Source organism: Psittacula echo (genome assembly GCF_963264785.1).
Source record: "Psittacula echo genome assembly, chromosome: 11".
Classification (NCBI taxonomy): domain Eukaryota; kingdom Metazoa; phylum Chordata; class Aves; order Psittaciformes; family Psittacidae; genus Psittacula; species Psittacula echo.
The window spans coordinates 18660792-18681045 of NC_137746.1; the positions used below are offsets into that span (position 1 = coordinate 18660792).

A 20254-nucleotide genomic window follows, 5' to 3' on the forward strand; every position below is an offset into this window, starting at 1 on the left:
TCTACATCTTACAGATTTATAGAAAAGTTCCATTATTAATACGTCTCAAATGTATACGGCCTAGGAGATTAATACATTGCAGTCTTCAGGAACAACTAAAACCAAGCTTAGCATATGATTGTCCTGCTGACATGAAATTTCACTTCACATTAGCAAAGTGACAGTTACTTTATACAGGGCCCCAGCACAGCAGAACTGGAAAGGAAGTAGAGCATTCAAATGCATGGAAAATAGTGCTGGCCAAACCATCACAAAATCATGGTAAACATTAATAACAACATCATGAAAACTGTAAAAATTAAACCAGCTGCTTGTTACAGGGAACTTGGATATAACCTGGCTATTAATTCTTAAGGATTAGAAAAGAACGAAAAAGAGAAACAAACACGGCATCATTCTAGCCATGGGCTCTGCAGCAGCACAGCACTTCAAACTCTGAAGCAGTCTCACTGAGCTCAGTCACAGACATGACAAATATGGATTGGGAGGGGAAGCTTACATGGGGAAAGAGGATAGCACAAGAACAATTCCAAAACCCCCAGAGGCCTGTGCAAACACCGCCCGCTGGGTTTGGCAGGGCCTGAGCTTGAGAAGAGCACCTCATAATGCACCAGACACTAACCCTGCCTCCGATCAGTGCACGTACCTCAGTAGTTAGTTTGCTTTCAGTACTGTGTGAGTTTAAATCTGCACTGAAATGTTCTCAAAATATCTTTAAACATATTCTTCAGAAAATGCTTTTTTTTTGGGGAAAATAAAAGAGTATTTGTCCACTGAGCAGAACAATCTTCCACTCCCAACAGCACTCTCATGAAGTTATTTTTTATGTTGCTTATCACTATACGTGAATTCATGCTGCATTTTTAAATGCACTTAGAAATCAAAACAACAAATAAACGCCCCTAAACTCTGCAAAGGGTGTCAGGTGATCACAGAAATCCTTATGCTGTGGAAGAACAATGATCATAAAGGGTATTAAATGAGAGTGAACCTTCGAGGTTGATTAAACACAGTGACAAAATATTGATGTAAAAAAACACAGCATTTTTATTAGTCATTGGATTCTTTATGCCATTTTTCCTTTTCCAGTCTTCAATTTACTTTCTGATCCAATTTGCTTTTGAAAGTGATATTATGATTTGTTCTGGAAAACAGACCACCCAAAAAATATCTCCAAATAATACAAACATCACAATGTCTTCACTTGTCAGCAGGATGTGTTGAAACTTGTCTTCAAATTGATGTTCCCTCAGTGGGCAACTTTAGCAGATCAACTTGTACATTCAAGCTTATTTTAATATATTGGTATTTTAGCATGCCACTTAAGAGCCCAGCACTCTTAGCTCAATCTATCCTACAAAATAAACACAATGACCTGGAAAGTGGACTCATCATCCCTACTTCATAATATTTTGCTATTTTAATTCCCAGTTTTCCATAATATGAATGCATTGTTGGTTGACAAAATCTGGAAAAACACCTAGTACTAGTAAAAGATTTGAGTCTGTTGAGTTGAACATTCCTTCTAAACTCCTATTTAACAACCTGATTAATTCACACTGAATAGGCAAAGCTTTAATTCTGAACTCCCCTTAGGTAGGCGGAACTGCTTTCCAAGATGCCAGCAGCCACTCACCTGTCCTACAGCCCACGCTAAAGTACCCTGCCACTTGCACCTGCAAGCTGGTCTCTGCACACCACTGTGTGGGCTGGGGATCTGGGCAAGCCGCTCACTTGTACTTCATCCTCCTCTCTCAGATAATGCTTTCCCTAGCTACCATCTGTTAGAGCACTCCTGCACTTACAGACAGAACCTGCTATGTTAAAAAACATGTTTTATTGTGACAATTGTATGTTTAGCATAGGGTTATTTCGAAGACTTGCACATTAGGTATCCCACGTAGATATGGACTTGACTATCGCTGCACTTCACAGCGAGTCAGTTACTCCACCAATTTTTCCTTCAGCCAGTCTGTGGTTTTGAAACATTAAACAACAACTACATGGCAATATGAATTTGAGAAGCTTTTTCCCTCAAGAGCTTAAGTAGTATTTATATTTGTAGCCTAAATACTTCTTAAAGGACACCACTGAACTCAAGAATTAAACAAAGGCTTTTTACCAGGAAAAAAAAATTCTTAAGGTTTTAGGAAAGTCATTTTGCACTATTTTTTTTTCTTTCCCCAAATTAACACAAAAAGAGAAATGACAGTTTAAGAGAGCTGACAGTAAGATAATTTGGAAAAGCTCATTAGCTCTTGTTAAATTAGAAACTCACGAGCTGATGAAGAAAGGGAGGAATGCTAAACGCAGTTCAGACACATCACCATCAGGTAAATAAAGCCAACCACATACATTTCAGCCATCCTTAAAATATCAATTGTGCCGTACGCACTGAGCAACAAAAGCAGAGAAAGAGTTAGAAGTATGCACACTCATTATACTTGCCACCATCACTCACAACCTCTTCTGGGCTTGGTCCATGCGAACATCTGGGAACACACCCTCCCCTTCTGTCCTTCTCCTGACATTGTCAGATAATGCTTCCCAGGTTGCAGAATACATGACCTGTTTTCCTGGCTTCCACTTCTCAAAATGGAAACATACTGCAGATAACAGAAGAGGAGGATCCAATAGGAGTGTGAATGTAAGTGGGGTTACAGCAGCATTTGCCTGTGCTGCCGAAAGTACATATGTCACTGATGAGCTGCAGGGTACCGCCTGCATCTACAGCCATTGGCTTCCCACAGATCTATTTTATTGTTGCTCCATAGCAATTCCACTATGTAGGCAAGAAGCAGAACCTACTCTTGTACCATTACCACCAGATGATGCTCCTAAGCTGTAGAGCAATGCCAACTGATACCATCTTACACGTGCCTTTTCTTTTACCTCTTTCCAGGTTATTTTGCAAAGCCATATCTCTACCTGGCTGGGATAGCCACTTTATTGATAAGAATTTCCAGAAAAGAGCTAGTTACAAAAATTCTGCTAATGCTTTCTCTTCTTGCTGCTTCTGTCTAGAGTTAGCACCCTAAAACCCATACTGATGCCTTTTGTTCTTTATTCCTCTTTCAGCATTGCTCCTGACTGGCCTTATTAATCATCTTTTTATCTTGGTAACTCTCTTCCATATCAATCTTCATATCTCAGAATTTACTTTGTCTTTTCAACACTGAAGATACTGTAACTCAATTTAGCTTCATTAGAAAAAATCTTTTCAGGGATTTTAAAAGCCTTTATTTACCAGTATAATTGTGCACACATTAGGAGTCCTTCAGAAAGGATGTCCAGTGCGAGAAAATCATGCAATTGAGTACTGAATGCAGAGAAAAAAAGAAGAAAAAACAAATACATTTAAAATATATTGTCAAGAATCTAAAGAATCTTGCAAAGAATTCCTTGAGAGAAAAAAAGAACTAGAAAAATTGACAGACACACTCTACCACCTGCGTATCCAAAAATATCTACAGATTTCAGCAGAAATATAAAACTTCAAGCATAACAGTCTCCTTGACAGTAAGACAAGAAGCCACTTTCCACAAGTGCCCTCTCTCCCCTCATCTGCATTTCAGATTACGCTGTATGTTAATTTACAACCTCGAGTCATCAGAAATTTAAGATAGTCCGTACAAAGACGTTTTTAAGTGGAACAGGAAGAAGATAAATGATAAGGATACACAGTTTGCCCTCTTACGCAACAGGGTCCACTTATTACTTTGGCTGCTCAATCTGCTAACAGATTTCCTTTGGGTTTTTTGAAGGAGGTTTGTGACTGCCAAAGATCATATGCAGAATTTAACCACAATACTCTCTTCTTGGAGCTGCTGACAACAGAAAAATATCTGTTAATAAAAAGGCTGTAGGAAGGTAAAGTTTGTGCAGAGATTTAGCTCAACTTCACCCTCTGTCTTGAAAGCTGAAATGAAAAAGGCCTTTTAGGTATGTCTTCTCTGTAGGGGAGAATTTCTCTTACATGAGCAAACAATAAATTAAATGCTTATTTTAAACATCTCACTATATATGAACAAGATTAATTTAAACCAAACAATTTGGCATCTTTTCAGGCATATTGTATAAACACAACTCTAAGTACACTATACTGCTGGACTTAATATGGGCTTTAAACATATAGGGTACAATTCTTCTTATTTTAAAGAACATACTTGATATTCACTGATGCTACCAATATCTACTAGTCTGTTTCCTTGCTAAATAGTCATATGACCTCCAGAGACACAGATTTTAATTCTTATTCTGAAAACCAGCACCATAAACATGCCCAGGGGCTTAATTTATGCAATCATTTTGTGAAAATTTACTGTGCATTTTGGTAACAGCAATTTGTGATATGCTACCATATCTTCAGTCTTGCAGAACATTATTTAAGTCACATGAAGAGGATCTAAGGTAAATCTCTATCAATTTGAGCCATTTGTTTACTGTGTCCTGGTGTAAGTGCAAGTGAAGAAGGGGCTCAGGTTAGGAAAGCTAAAGCCCTGACAGAATTAAATCTGGCCAGGCATGTCAAGGGCAACAAGAAAAGTTTCTTTAGTGATAAATCATCAGTGATACATGGAAAACTAGGGAAATTGTGAGCCCTCACTGGAAAGACATGGGAGCCCTGGTTACCTGGCACATGGAGAAGGCTGAGGTACTCAACGATTTTTTTACGTCTGTCTTCACTCGCAAGTGCTCCAGCCACACTGCTCAAGTTGCACAAGGCAAAGACAGGGACTGGGCAAATAGAGAACCACCTGCTGTAGAAGATCAGGCTTGAAACCACTCAGGGAACCTTAAAGTGCACAAGTCTACAGGATCTGATGAGATGCATCCATGAGTCCTGAGGGAGCTGGTGGATGAAGTAGCTAAGCCACTGCCCATCATATTTGAGACGTCCTGGCGGTTCGGTGAAGTTCCTGCTGACTGGAAAAGGGGAAATATAACCCCCATGATCAAAAAGGGGATAAGGACAACCCATGGAACTATAGGTTTAATTATTATATTATTATTCTCCCAATTCGTTACTCCATAGCTGAGCACATTGGTACTTTAGCTTCAATAACTGAATCAGTGCTATTAAATGATATTTGTATATTTTACTATTTATTACAACTATGAAAATCACCACTTAATTTTGTGTTTCTTTAATGTGCCAAGTCATTCATTCTAAGTTGCTTCTATGCACAGAGAGCTCATCTTGTTCTACAAAGAATCGTCATATTTCAGAATGCCAATGTGTCTGTTTCATAAATACCACATCTGGTAAGAAGATAGGTTGCCATAGTCCTCAAATTTATCTGGTGCACATTTTCTTAAACCGGAAACCAAGATCCTGAGCAGTAAAAGGGATACTGGGTAAAAATTGGATAAATCCTACCTGTTATGTTCTTGCAAGCTGTAGAAATACTGAAGATCTATAGAAAATTGACTCTAAAAACTACCTCACAGGAATTTTATTAACGAGGACCACTCTGCCTAGTGTAGGGATGGCTACAGAAAAAAAGCCACACAGAAAACCCCCTGTGTGAGACAGATATACTTGGATCAAGGTATAACATTGTTATACTGTCAAAAAAATGACGGGAGAAGATGAATTTAAGAGTCTGAATTTAAGATGGAGGAGTCTGTCATGCAATAACAGCTTATAAGAGTTACAAAGCCGACATATAAACATAAAAAGCAAAGCTGACACATTTGATAACCACAAAGCCTGCTTATTCCAAATATACTCTCAATTACAGTCATTCTGGATTACACGAAGTGAAAATAAAAAAGTTCAGAGAGGTGCAATATTACAGCGCTCATCTCAGTCTCTCTGCGTCAGCCTCTGAAAGCTTCCCTACATGTACTGGAGGCCCGATCTCCCACCTGGGCAAGCACTTGTGGTTACAGAAGGCAGTTTCACAGCCTCTGACTGTGCAACACCCATCCCACCATGTCACTGACACTCAGGGCAATGCAAGAACATGGCAAACATGTCACAGCAGCTTCTTGTGGTTTGAAGCTGAATGTCATCATGGAGTTAGATGTTTTCTTTAAGGGTCATTTCTAAAACACAAGCTAAGCCTTACCTGTGCAATACCATCTCTCAAAGGCAACCACTTGTGGGTAGTAGACTTTTTCGAAACTACCCTAATATATTAAGTCAGGCCCTCATCTGTGTAGCTTTGGCACAATTACCCCCGAATAGGCAATGCACAGTAACAAGAGATTCATTACAGGTTGTTAACAGTAAAAGCAAGCACAAAGGTTCATTTTACTTAAGAAACAGTAAAGAAACAGGCAAACACAGATGAGAGATTGTTGCACTGAGTCAACAAGAGAGAATCATGAAACTGAAGTACTGAAGACATCTAAACCCACAAACTGTTGTGTACACAGTGATTTCAGAGAGCAAATAACTTCACATTTTTCTGTGCTGTGTTCTGGTTGAATTGTCCACATTCAACAATCCTAAATATAAGTACAGGATTTTAGTCCTCTATCAATACTAGATAAGATGTATTTGCAAGTCCCTCAGATTTAATGTTCTTTCTTCTATTTAGAGTGCTGCTAGGTCTGTAGGCAGCCTTATAAACCACTTTAACCTTATTTTAATTTTTCATTATGAAAATCATAGCTGTTCATTAATTTTGGAAGACACAGTATTACAGCTGTGATATATCATTCCTTATATTATTAACAATCTACTTTACAAATTCAGCGCTTGAAGCAGATATTGGTAATAATGTCTTATGAGTTTTATTTCTGTGTTTATAAGAATTTAGAAAAGACTAGGAGCACACGCACTTAGTTGCCTATCCATACACAAAATGTTATTCACTTTTATTTTAAAATTAGTGCCAAAATATAATTGCACCAAATTTAATAGACTTGTTAGAAACTAAAATACAAACCCCCAAAACAAGATACTATGTGACTAATCCCCACCTATCCAGTTAAGATTACTTAAGCAAAAATTATTTCCTGACTACCATTTTTGTGTTGTAAAGTTTTAGCATATGTGAGGAATTTTCATTGAAGGGAATAGTTTTCCCTAGAGATTAAGCACTATTTTAGCTTGGCTTTAATATTGTTTGAATGTCTGTCTCAGGGATACAAAAACTCTAAGAGACAACAGGATATCAATATGAAATCAAATGGAATATGACTTCTAGAAAGACTTGTGCTCCTGTAAGTACATAATTTGAAATACTAATATTATTTAAAAAAATTAATCTGCCATCTTAATCTGCCATCTTCTTTAAAACACAGTATCCTATTGAAAATAATTCAGAAAAGCTGCAATACTGTGCTATAGACTAGTTACCACAGAATAGGCCATTTGCTTCAGGGAATGAAATTTATCCTATTTGTTCTACATGATTGTCTCTTCTCTTTTTTTGAGGTTTTTTTTTGAGTGTTTTGTTTTGAAAATTACCAAACTTTACATTGCCTCAGGTTTAAGTAGCAAAACCTAAAACACTGGTAATTTTTATTTCCATACTTACACAATATTAATTAATGTATTTGAGAAGACAAAGCTGTAGTGAACTGAATCATCCTGCAACTCAGCACTTACTATTTCATATAATCAAAATTTAAACTTGTTTCTAGCCAGCAGTCAGCACACAACTTGCTATTTCTAGGTAAAAGCTGACCAAATGCTATTCTACTTTTTTTCACATGGAATAGTGGGAAAAATCTTACTGGTTGGATATTTATTTAAATTTTCTTAACAATAGATGTTTCCTTACATTATATGACAGCTGGTGGAGCTGCCAAACTAAAAAACGTCAGCTGTAGCTCTCTGTTTAATCCCACCATACATGAATCTTTCCATGAAGTTTAGGTCACGTGTGAACACACTGAAAAGTTACTCTAAGAGAAGAAACACAGTGACAGCAAGTACTAAGATTCAGAGCTTAAGAGTGGATAAAGAAGCTGATAAGAAAAGAAGAAACATGACAGTGATGGGCATACAGCTGAGAGATGTTTACAATGCTAGGCGTAGGAAGCATACCTGGGCTGATAACCTGGGCAAAGGAAGCAATGCAAGGAATGGAACAGAATAGTGCGAGGTGTCCCTGCCCATGGCATGAGGGCTGGAGCTGAATGATCACAGACTCATAGAATACGTAGGGTTGGAAAGGACCTTAAGATCTTATGATTCTTAAGGTCCTTTCCAACCCTACGTATTCTATGAGTCTATGATATTAGTAAGAACTTCCAAGGAAAATGTTTATTAAGCTGAAGAACCATCATGCATGGTAATTAACAGAAAACCAAGGTTTGACTTTCAAAATTACACTGGATAAACTACACAGAAGGGACAATTGAGTGCCAAAGATCAAACTCTTCTCTTGTAGTCTAACTCAAGCAAGTATCTTTGTGAAAGCAATGATTGTCACAAGAAAAACAGAGCTAACCAGCAACATCGAAAACAAGTGTAGTTACGCAGAGCTCAGAGAACCGAATCATAAGTAAGACAACAGGCACTGCTTTTAGTGTTATGTCAAGAACATTTTCAAGTGTCAAATTTAGTTTGAAGCATCTAGTTTTTGACTAAGGTTTAGAAAAACTAGTTCTTAAGTTCTGTCTTCTATAACATCATTTTAGATGGGTTAATTCCTCTCTCCATTTTCTGGACTTGATAAAACTCAGCTAAAATGAAGTCTCCTACTTTACTTTTCACTGCATTAAGAAGAAACAGAGAACAGGGTTTGGGTTTTTTTGTTTTGTTTTGTTTTCCTGTATAAACTTCATGCATCCATTTTAACAAGGTTCTATCACACACACAAACATCTGAGACCCATTCCACATCATGTATCAGAAACAGCATTCCTCAGAGAGGCTTTTCTCCAGAGTTTAAAAAGTATCTTTTCATTCTGAACTAAACAGGATGTAGGGATTGCCACCAGCAGAGGAGTAGGAATCACCAGCAGCTATAACCCAAATATTCTAATGAAATGTAAGCAAGTAATTACAAATAAAACTGCTTACATTCATGTGACTTGTTTGGCAACAGCAGTACAACATAAGGAAAGCTGCTACAATTCATAACGGCATCTTGTAATAAAACAGCTTTATGCATCCCTCTCAAACTGTTTAGTGCCCAAATCTCATCAGATGGCTGAGTAAGCATTACACTTTGGGACAGTAAATCTCTGTTTCCAATATGGTCTACATTCACAGACATGTACTTTCGCATTCACTGTAAGACACTTCCAGCTAAGCGCTCATATAAAAAAATTGCAATATATAAAAATATCTGCATACTATTTTGTCTAGTCAGCTATCCAGATTCTGAAAGAATTTAGGAAGTATGATGGACCAGCAGCTCAACAGGAATCTACTGCTACCCAGAAGCAGCTAATTTGAAGTTTGCATTTATAACCATGAAAGTAGTGTGAAGGGGCTATCTGTGTAGAAGTCTCAGTCTCTTCAACAAGTCTTCATCCACCACAGTGAGGCATATACAGCATTGCTACGGTATATTTTACTTCCTTTACAGAAAAACTAAAAGATAGGAAAGGGTTTAGAAACAAGCAACAGATCTGAATTTATGACAGAAGATGCTCTACTTGGACAGGCAGATAATGGATAGATAAAGCTCATAGAAAAGACAACTGTCTTAACTGCAGAATCTAACTGTGTACGTCAAGAAAAAACACTGGGTATTATGGGTGTTCCAATAAAACAGAAAAGGGCATCACCAGACCTAATGGCTAGCAACTGAAGCCAGTTTCCAGAATCCAAAGAGAAACTGGCATCTGCTCTTCACATGGAGGCTGACTTCTTACAGATGCTGCTCACCAGTGTAAATGGTGGATTTTCTGTCTATTGATGTTTTCAGGACTCCAGAATGTGTTTCATTCAAGGACAGATTACAGAGATCAATGTAGAAATAGAGATGAAAGTTAATGAGCAACTGGATAGCAGGCCAAACAAGATAACTGGTAGGTCTTCTGATCTTAAACGCTGAATTCAGAGACAAACAATGTAAAAGAAAAAGAACTAAAGAAAAATTGCTGGGCCTGCTTACCCAATTATACTTGCTTCTTGTTTTCTTTTCACTAATTCTGATTCCCATTTATAGGCTTTAAGTGAATTGCTTATCAGCACTTTGACCCAACTTCAAAACATCCATGGTTATCTAAGGAAGAACAGGAGGTTTGGGTAGTGGTTTTGTTTGTTTGTTTGTTTGCTTGAAAGTTTCCTATGTTTTTCTGAGTAAACTGAGTGCATTTGGGTCCAGTCACAATATTTGAAAAGGTTCTAAAAATCCCTTAATCTGTTTGAGGTATTAGGAGAACAAACAGGCACAAAAAAAAAACATAAACATAGTAATCATCACCACAGACCAACTGGTTGTCCACCAAGTCTAGAATTTAGTCCCCAACAATAGTAAGATATTTAAAAGAACGTGGGCAGAAAAAATAAGGTGCAAAAGATAATTACAGAATAAACATAATAAACACCTAAAACCTATTCCCAGTGCATTTGAACTGAAAATGCACTCATGCATTGGAGCTGTGCATACACTCTGGTGCTCAGCCCATCTTCCACACACTCCAAAAAAATACAAATGTCTAAGCCTTTCCTTCTTTTCCTGAAGATGTGGACTTTAAAAACACCTGATATCAGAGAGTTCAACAATGTATAATCCAAAATAAATGCTTTTGTTGGTTTAAAACTTATGGATTTCCATTTTCTTTAAATATTTTTTTCTTCCTGTATTATGAGAAGGAGGAGAAGCAAACAGCTTAACTTCTCCTTGCCAGAAACCAAGTTTTAGTGGGGTCCCAACTTCACAGGAGAAAGAAACAATATTCACTAATGTAAATTCTGGACTATGTGACTTCTAAAGACTAATTTTCTGGTACGTGCATAGGATGCAGGGACAAAAATGCCCAATTCAAACCCAGATCAAGCGTAAAAGCTTTTCAAATCTGAGATTTGCACGGTAATAGGTGTATTAGAAAAGCATCTGAATCTCTTCTTTTCATCAGTTTGAGAACACTCACAAGTAATCAGCCTCTTTCCCAAACTCTTCTTGCTGGAAAATACACCCTAAAAAATATCTATGTTAAACTGCTGATCTTTGTACAGACAAGAACCCAGAGAAGATGGAATATCTGCAGAATTTGCACAAGTTAGCTGTTTGTATTAGTAGGATTAATCAAGAAATTAGTATTTTCACTTAAAATATCTTATTTTAAAAAGAAAGATACTATTTCATCTCCTTGGAGTGCCTTATTTCCCTTTATGATGGATTTAATAAGAGAATGAGCATCCACATGGATGTGCCTAAATATGACAAACTTGGAAGAGTGTGTGCAAGTGTATATGAGAAAATGGAGAAGGACTTATATGCTCAAACATTTCTACTTTCAGTATACAAAGTTTTAGACTTCTATTACATATTACGAAGGGATGAGAATTAAAAAAAGTACAGCAAGGTTTCCTTCAACATTCAGTTCAGCCCTAGCATTACAAGGCAAGCAAACCCTTTGTCATTTCAAGCACAAGACCTTTTTCCCGGATACAAATTTGGAACTATAAAGTACAGGAAGTGTAGTTCCTATTAATTTTGAAGTGCTTTTGAAAACATATTTGCATTAGAATGGTAACTACTAAGCCTATTATAGAGTAGGCCTAAGGTTTTAAAAAAATTTCTTTTATTCACAGCATGTGCTAACTATATGAGTGGATAATGCCTATGTTTTAGAAGATGCCCTTTTCTATCTAGTTTGCATAATGTTCATGTAACTTTGTAAATGGTTAAAAAAATAGAACTGAGTTTAACTTAATCACCAACTAATGAGGAGTCCAGTGCAGCAGCAGTAAAAAACCCAGAAGCTCTTTTCAAAAGCTAAATAACTCTTTAGAAAAAGAGGAGCATACATCTATATATACTTACATATGAGGGAACTTGGGTTCAGTCTGGAGAAGAGAAGGCTCAGGGGGGACCTGATCGCTCCCTACAACTGCCTGAAAAGAGGCTGTAGTGAGGTGGAGGTCAATCTCTTTTCCCAAGTAACAAGTAATAGGACAAAAGGAACCGGCCTCAAGCTGCACCAGGGCAGGTTTAGATGGAGCTGAGGAACAATTCCTGCCCCAAGGGGTGCTCAGGCATTGGAACAGGCTGCCCAGGGCAGGGCTGCAGTCACCGTCCCTGCAAGTGTTCACACACCGTGGAGATGAGGCCTCAGTGCCATGGGTTAGTGGTGGCCTTGGCAGTGCTGGGGAATGGCTGGACTTGATGATCTTAAAGGTCTTTTCCAACCTAGCTGATTGTATGATTCTGTAGATGCCAGGGAAATTCCTGCATGCTGATTCTGCAATGTAAACTGTAAACAAATGCTGATTTTTAATAATGATCACTAGAGAGAAACTGACAGGAATAAAAAATTATTCCCCAAGAGAAACCGTGTATGTACACAGAATTCACATATTATGTCTAGCTGGTTGTTGTTCTACAAATACATATTAATATTAGAACAGTACTGTGCTTTTCAGCACTGGTTATATTAATTATTACTGGCATCCTCTGTCAGCACCATAGCTTCTCTATATAAAGTTTCAGGAGAGAGTATTCTATTCAACTCCATCTTTATTACATTCACCTAGAACAAGATTCCCAGTAATACTTTAACCGATTACACTGTGTATTTAGCTTGCTAGTTGATTACATTCTTTCCATAGCAATGACATTTTAAATACTTCAACATGCTGTATTGCAATGGCCACCTCTGAATTGCCAGGCTGGAATACATCTCCTGCCATTCAGTATTTGCTCTCCCAGAGGAGGACTCACTGGCCAAGATCACAGACTCACAGAATCATCAGGGTTGGAAGGGTCCTCTGGGATCACCCAGTGCAACTCCCTGCCAGGGGAGGGCCATCCAGAGCAGGGCACACAGGAACATGTCCAGGTGGGTTTAGGATGTCTCCAGAGAGGGAGACTCCACAAACCCCCTGGGCAGCCTGTGCCAGGGCTCTGACACCCGCAATGGAAAGTTCCTCCTCATGTTGAGGTGACATTTCTTGTGTTTCTGTTCACGGCCATTGCTCCTCGTCCTGTTACTGGGCACCACTGAAAAGAGTCTGGTACCATCCTCCTGGCACCCACCTTTGACATACTGATCTGCATTGATGGAATCCCCTCTCAGTCTGCTCTTCTCCAGACTGAACAGGCCCAGCTCCCACAATCTCGTCTCGTAAGAGAGATTCTCCAGACCCCTTGTGGCCTCCGCTGGACCCTCTCCAGGAGCTCCTTGTCTTTCTTGTACTGAGGAGCACTGGACACGGTGCTCCAGATGTGGCCTCACCAGGACTGAGTAGAGAGGGAGGAACCACCTCCCTCAAGCTGCTGCCACACTCCTCCCCGTGCACCCCAGGACACTCTCGTCCCTCCTGGCCTCAAGGGCCAGCTCATAGTCAACTTATCATCCACCAATACTCCTAGGTCCTTCTCAGCTGAACTGCTTTCTAATAGGTCAGCTCCCAGCCTGTGCTGGTACTTGGGGTTCTTCCTCCTCAGATGCAGTACCAAAGATGCTGATCTAGAAGCTGTCCAGCTAGTAAGATAGGTAAGAGAGCAAGAGTTGAACCTTCGTTCAAGAAGCCTGTGTTAGACAGGCTGACTATTCAATAATTAGTGCTGGTAGGTCTGAGCAACCAACCACACCCAGCAAATTGACTCAGTGTATGAAGATAGCAAGTGATGAAATGCCAAGAACTCAGGATGGCAGAGGAATGGAAGTAGAAAGTAAGAGATTTCCAGAACAACTGACTTAAACTACCATGCACAAATGAGGGAACTTGCTGCTCAAAACGAAATAAAAAAAATACAAACCAAAACCAAACCAATCAAATAAAACACCCTAACAACAAACAAAACCCACAAAAGAACAAGAGAAAACAATTCATGCATCTGTACTTGGAAATAACCTTGAAGACAGAGTCTATTCCATGATGTTTCCCTGAAAAGCCACTTCCAAGCAGATTTCCTTTTGATTTTGTGTTAATTGTGACTCAGATCTAATATACATAAAGATTTAGTTTAATTCCTACTTATCAGGAGATCTTAATACCTGCAGCTCAAAAGGCCACCCGACGTTAGAGTATAAATGAGAGGAGGCATGTTAGATTTTGGGTTAGACTTTCTTATATTTTCCTTTCCTAAATGCATTTTTGAGAAGGATGCTATAAAGTTTTATACTTTGATTTATTTGCTGTTTTAATAATGCTGCTACATAGCTCCATTATTTCCAATATCAACACAGAGGAAAGCACAGATGAAAAGTGCTTTCATGTTTCTAAATCACTTAACAATAAGAACCATATAAGTTTTTATAATTTGGGAAGGGAGAAGGTAGGGACGGGACTTTTCATGCAATGTATTTGTTTATTAAATAAGGTATACATATTAAACCATAAATCTTTATTTCTTACTAATGCTGTGCTTTCTAGGGTTGTCTCACCTGAATAAATACTTCACACTGGGATCACATATCTCTTAGGTAAACATTAAAACAACATAAATCTCGATTCATCGGCAGTGGTGTATACCAGTTCTAACAGGAAATTTGCCTTGAGGACGTTTTCACTACACAAACTACCCTACATCTGATTCCCCATTAAGGGCTTCCTACCCAAGCTTCTGCCACTTGCCTCTACCTCGGATTTTCTTTGATTATTTAAGAGTATGGATACACTGAAAAGAAATGTGTTGCAGAATGCCATCCAAACCCAATCAGACAAAGAAAAACTAAGAATGTGCTCCCTCTCTACCCAGCATACAATAAAAAGCTTTCTGTAATGTCTTAAATTCAAATGTACATATTGAGCATCTAATTTGCAAAAGGTCACAGGTTCTGGAAAGAAATATTAAAACTAGAATGAGTAAAACTCAGTTGGATTTGGAAGGGATATGCAGACTTGAGCCTGAAAGTTGAGTATGACTTGTGTCTGATGACAAGATAATCAAAATCTAATTTTGGTGTTACTGGGAATAGAAGCAGCAAGCCAAAGCCTAGTTAGTCTGAGAACCTGTGACAGCAACTAGCCCCACCATACAGCAGCGTATCAGTCACTGCCAAACACAGAATACCTGACCACAATAACTTTCAATCTGGACAAGCTTAATCACTCTCATGAAATGTTCCTACTGCAGTGTGCTTCTTTGAATGTGTCCCAGTAAATTATTTGGTGAAAGATTTATGATGTGAAGAAGAACGAGAAGTAAAAACAACATTCATTTTTTTCAGCAATCAGAGCTGCCCTAAAGTAGGCTGTAAAAAATAGAATGTAGATTCATCAAACTGGTTTGGGTCACTTTGGATTTGGGGTTTTGGGTTTTTTTTTATTGATTTTTTTTTTCCTTCAAGAAATCTATTGAATATATATGGAAAAGAGATGCAGTATGAAATACCCAAGAGATTATGAGTAGTATGGCACGGTAACATAACTGCATGTGGAAGGAAACTGAGTGCATTACACTTCCCAAGTGCCCCTCTCTGAGAATTCTATCAATATAACTTAATTTTCTATTTGATGTTAATAAAAATACTGGACAATCATAAGGGATGTTATAAGAAATTTATTATTATCATTGTCACTACTACTTTCTAACTGCCGTTAACATACCTATAGTGTTAGAAAAGATTAGAAAGCATGTTTGTACGTATAGAAGAATAAAAAGTGGAATTTGAGCTGACATACAGAAAGGAATTGGCTGCTGTTCTTTACTGAAATTATCTCACTATACAAAAAGAGATGCAGTGACATACACAGAACAATTCAACTGTGGTAAAAAAGCCAAAATATGTCAGAAAGCTGTTAGGTCCAGTTTAATGTGATTGTCTTTTTTAGACTTCTTTTTACTAACTTCAGTCATATACTGTAGCTGTTCTAATGTTTCACAGCAGAGATTTACTGCTAAACTAGATCTGACCTGAGAATGAGAAAGCAGTCCATTCACTATAACTATTGGCTAATAAATTTTGCATCAGCTGAAGCCTGGTTCAGGCAGAAACAAAATCCACGAGCTATGAATGCCAAGTGGGGAACTCTGGAAAAGCAAAGCTTTCACTCACCCCTTTAAAGTCCAGTTTAAAACTCTTAACAACTCATTACAGTGTTCTTTTAAGTACAATTTGGTTACAAAGAATACTTGAAGAAAAGTTGCCTTTCAAAGCAACCTCTTTAAAGAGGTTTTCTAAAATCCCCATTTTTTTGCCTTTAAGGAAATCTACCTTCACTGTGCTGTGTCAGCAGATGAAGTAAGAAAGAAGGTATTTTCTTTAAAAAGAAAAAAAAAAGTAAAAGAAAAAAAAAAGTTAAAGTTTGATAATTGGTTCCTTTTGCTGGAAAAATACATGGCATAGAGAAAATTCACATATTACCAGAAGATTGTAAAATATTCAAATATTCAGAGGTGGCAGAACCATTGTTAAGCTTTTGACATATCCTAGTAGAAAGTATGAAAGTTTCTATTCATCTTAAAATACAGCATACAAAAAGGACTCCTCCACTTTAAATAAATCTTGTGATGTTTGAACGTTCTCTCAGATTCACTGAAGGACTGCATTTTTGAGATTGATTGACTAATGAATATACAGTGCAGGTGCTGAATTACAAATACATTTCTATCTATAGTTAACTATATTAGCGAAAATCTAAGACAAATTAATGGCATGGGCCTGTCATTTTAGCCAAGAATCTAAACACGTGTTTTGAAGATGACTGGAAAAAAAGCTCGACACAAAAATACTAAACTTATTCTGGATCACTTTGTACAAATATTATTACCGATATATTAAAAACAACTTTAAAAGGGGAATTCTATTACTTAGAAAAATTACAGGTAAACATCTTAGAGCACAGTAAAAGTTATGCCAGACTAAGGAGCTTCAGGTAATATACAGTCATGTCATCCATCAATCCTTTATACCAAAACTTCCAAATCCCACACCACAAAGCAGCATCTATGCCAAAGAGGAACTTTCTTTGGTAGGCACACTGGTCAGCAATTAGTAAATAAGCTTTATTCAAAACATGCAAACAATGACAAGCTTTAAAGTTATATTCTCAGAGCTAAACTTCCAACAACATTTAATTTTCCAATCAAATGCTTTATTCACACTAGCTTCCAGAGGGATTTATATTTTGGAGATCTGCTCTTTTATGAAGACAATCAAGTCAGAACAGAATGACAATAAAATACTAAAGCAAACAAAATGATCTGTTTCAGACTTCTGAGCTCTGAATATAGTTTTTATTATTAGCATTTCACTGTCGAGCCATCATAAACAAAAATGGAAGTAGTACAACTTGGTCTTACGCTTCACAGATTTTCATAACTGAGTAATGTATGATCAGGCAGCAGCTAAAACCAACTTCTTTGAGCAGTTCCAGTACCATGGTTAAACCAGATATTTTTTCAGTAAGTCAAATGCATGTAGCTTTACTAACAGAAGAGACAAAATATTGTGGAAGATATCTACAATTGCTTAAAAATGTCAAGCTTTTTTTATAATAGAAGAATAAAAAATTCTCTAAAGACTATTTATTTTAAGCATGTTTATTTCCTACAGAATTTAATCCCATCAAAACACCCACTCAAATTTAGAATAAATTTACATGTATAAACTCCTAGATGTCTGCAGCTGGAAACTGCATGTGTAAGATGTAATGAACAGGATTTTCTACTATGTGAACCACATTTTTATCCCTACAATATTAAAGTAGAAAGTGAGAACATGTACTAAGCCTTAACTTAGTTCTGTTTGCCACGTTATCTCAGATTTCATGTCAGTAGAGAAACTGTACAACCAGAAACATACCAGGCTTCCAAATACAAATAACTGTCATATAGACTTACTTTCTGAAGAAATTTGCTTTCTAAACCTAAGAAAAGCAGGAAAAGAAGGACTTACTGCTCATATTTAACAGACATGTAGATGTACTGAGGGACACGGTTTAATGGTGGACTTGGCAGTGCTGGGGTAAGGGTTGGACTTCATGACCTTTTCCAGATTTTTTCCAGCTTAAACAATTTTGTGATTGTATATTATTCAACAAAAACTGACTTTGGCTTTCCAAAATAAATGTTATTCATCCAGACACAACACCACAGACTAATGGAAAGGGGAAAAAAATATAATCTGAGTCTTTCAGTTCAGTTACCAACGATTTGCACTCCCCTTCATAAAGAGGGCAGATAAGAACACATTAAGAGCAGGAGGAGGATGAACAGTTGTCAAATCAGTAATCAAGAGAAAAAGAACATCCTCATGAAATGCTGAATAATGACCTGGAAACTAAAATGAGGCACTTGAGCTGAAGCATCAATCATCCAGATAGGGAAAAGTAATATTTAGATGACTCCTGTACACAAAGGCTGAAAAAAACACAGTGAAAATGGCTCCGGCAGCTCATATGATGTAGCTGCAGTTTGCTGGGTTCTCTCTAGTTAAATACCTATAAGCAAAGACAGACCCTAGAAGAACAGAGATTACGTCAGAAAACAGAACTGGATGTTTGATAGATCAAGCACAATGCAAACACCTCCAAATGTCTGTACACAGATGTGAGACAAACAAGGGATTAGACAAGGGTTTAATTAAAGATGCTAATTAATAGATATTTTGATTTAAAGGTGAAAGCAGACACTGACTGCTGGCAGAATGCTTTAACAAGTTGAGTGACATGATATCATATATAAAAAAAAAGAGCTTTCATCGAACGATCTCCACAGAGAAGAGTAAGAACTTAGAATTTCCTGAGTCACAATATTAGAAATATACAGTAGGGAACTATCACATGGCATTAACAAGCACATACATAAAGTAGTAGAGTTTCAGCAATTCAAGTTTTACTGGATAATTTACCTTCCATACAGGGGGCACAAAGGGCTGTACATTTGTATCTCAAAACTGCCTATTCCTTACTTGATATAAAGCATATCTGATTCTTCAACTAAAACTAAACCAGGCCATTTATTTTAAAAACCATATCTAATTGTTGACTGAATGACAATTTAACAGGTCTATTTGGTCAAGTTAACCAGACGATTGGATACTGTTCCTATGAAGCAATATCCACTAATGGCTTCAACACACTTGACTTCTGATTGATTCAGATTAGTAAATACCTGAATGAGAGTAAAACATTTAGATTGTTATTGGACATAACAGGTATTTAAAGTAAGCAACATTTTATAAAAGAAGAGATTGCTTTACCATGCTTACAAGTTCACATAGGCAGGTTATTTCAGATATTCTAGGATCTCAATGCTGCAATAACATATTATAGCCAGTTATAAAAGTAATTAAACAGGTTTCCTTCTTCCAGTTTTTATGAGGCGAGAAGGTGAGAAGGAAGAGTAAGCAGTGACAAAATGAAAGCAGAGGAAACAACACTCCCGTTCCCACATTACATAGCAGTTAGGAACAGGAAAAGAATTCCAAGGCACCAGATTAATAGTGGATATAATTTGGCCATATGAGATTTTACCATAACAGTGTTTTATTCTGAGAAAGAAGTTCGTAATTTAACACAAAACAGTTGAAATGGTAAAATGGTATCCATTCTCCTACAGTTCTTTCATTAAACCTCCTTATAACATTGGTTACTTTAACAAGCAGCAGAGGTTGTATACTGAGGATTACTGTAAAGAAACCAGTTCTAAGTTTAAACAAACCTTGTCTTGGAAATTCATCCGACTCCCTGTGAACCAGGTCAGAAACTCGATTTCCATAATGCATCCTGGTGTCATGATCATACGCCTTCAGTGTCTCACTTGAGCTGTAAGACTTTTGAGTTGGTACTCTGCAGTCTTCACTGTCCAGTGAAGAACTTGTATAACGACACTCCTTTCCGCACCGGCCCCTGGTCAGAGAACGGTGTCTTCTGTCTTTGATATCCATTATTCTGAGTCAGGTAGGATGTTTTCAGAAAAGCCACTCTTATATTTGGGGCCAGTCACTGTCACCTAAAGCAGGAAAGGATAACAAAAGAGTGAGCAATGTTGTTACTAGGGTTTGTTTTATTCTAACTCCCTTGAATTATCCTTGAAGAACAAGGTGACACAGATCGAGAAGAAAGAGAAGACCCACATGACGCATCTTTAGAAATTGAAACAATCGCCCTGAATGGGTGGGGGAAGAAAATCAAATGCTACAAGAGAAGCATTATATCTAAATTATCATTTTGTTGAAGAGTTTAAAAAATAAGGATAAAACAAAACCACTGTTATCTTTTG

The 20254-nt window shown here is 37.5% G+C and overlaps 1 protein-coding gene across 3 annotated transcripts in view; it reads right to left on the reverse strand.

The window, feature by feature from the left end:
- TENM2 (teneurin transmembrane protein 2) overlaps positions 1–19919 on the reverse strand; it is a gene marked incomplete at both ends in the record, with an annotated part of 540785 nt that extends 520866 nt beyond the window's left edge. For all 3 annotated transcript variants that reach the window (XM_080627345.1, XM_080627344.1, XM_080627343.1), the window contains one exon: positions 19694–19919. In XM_080627345.1, coding sequence (XP_080483471.1) covers positions 19694–19919 — 226 coding nt within the window. The remainder of the gene's footprint in view (positions 1–19693) is intronic.
- Positions 19920–20254: the final 335 nt, after the last annotated feature.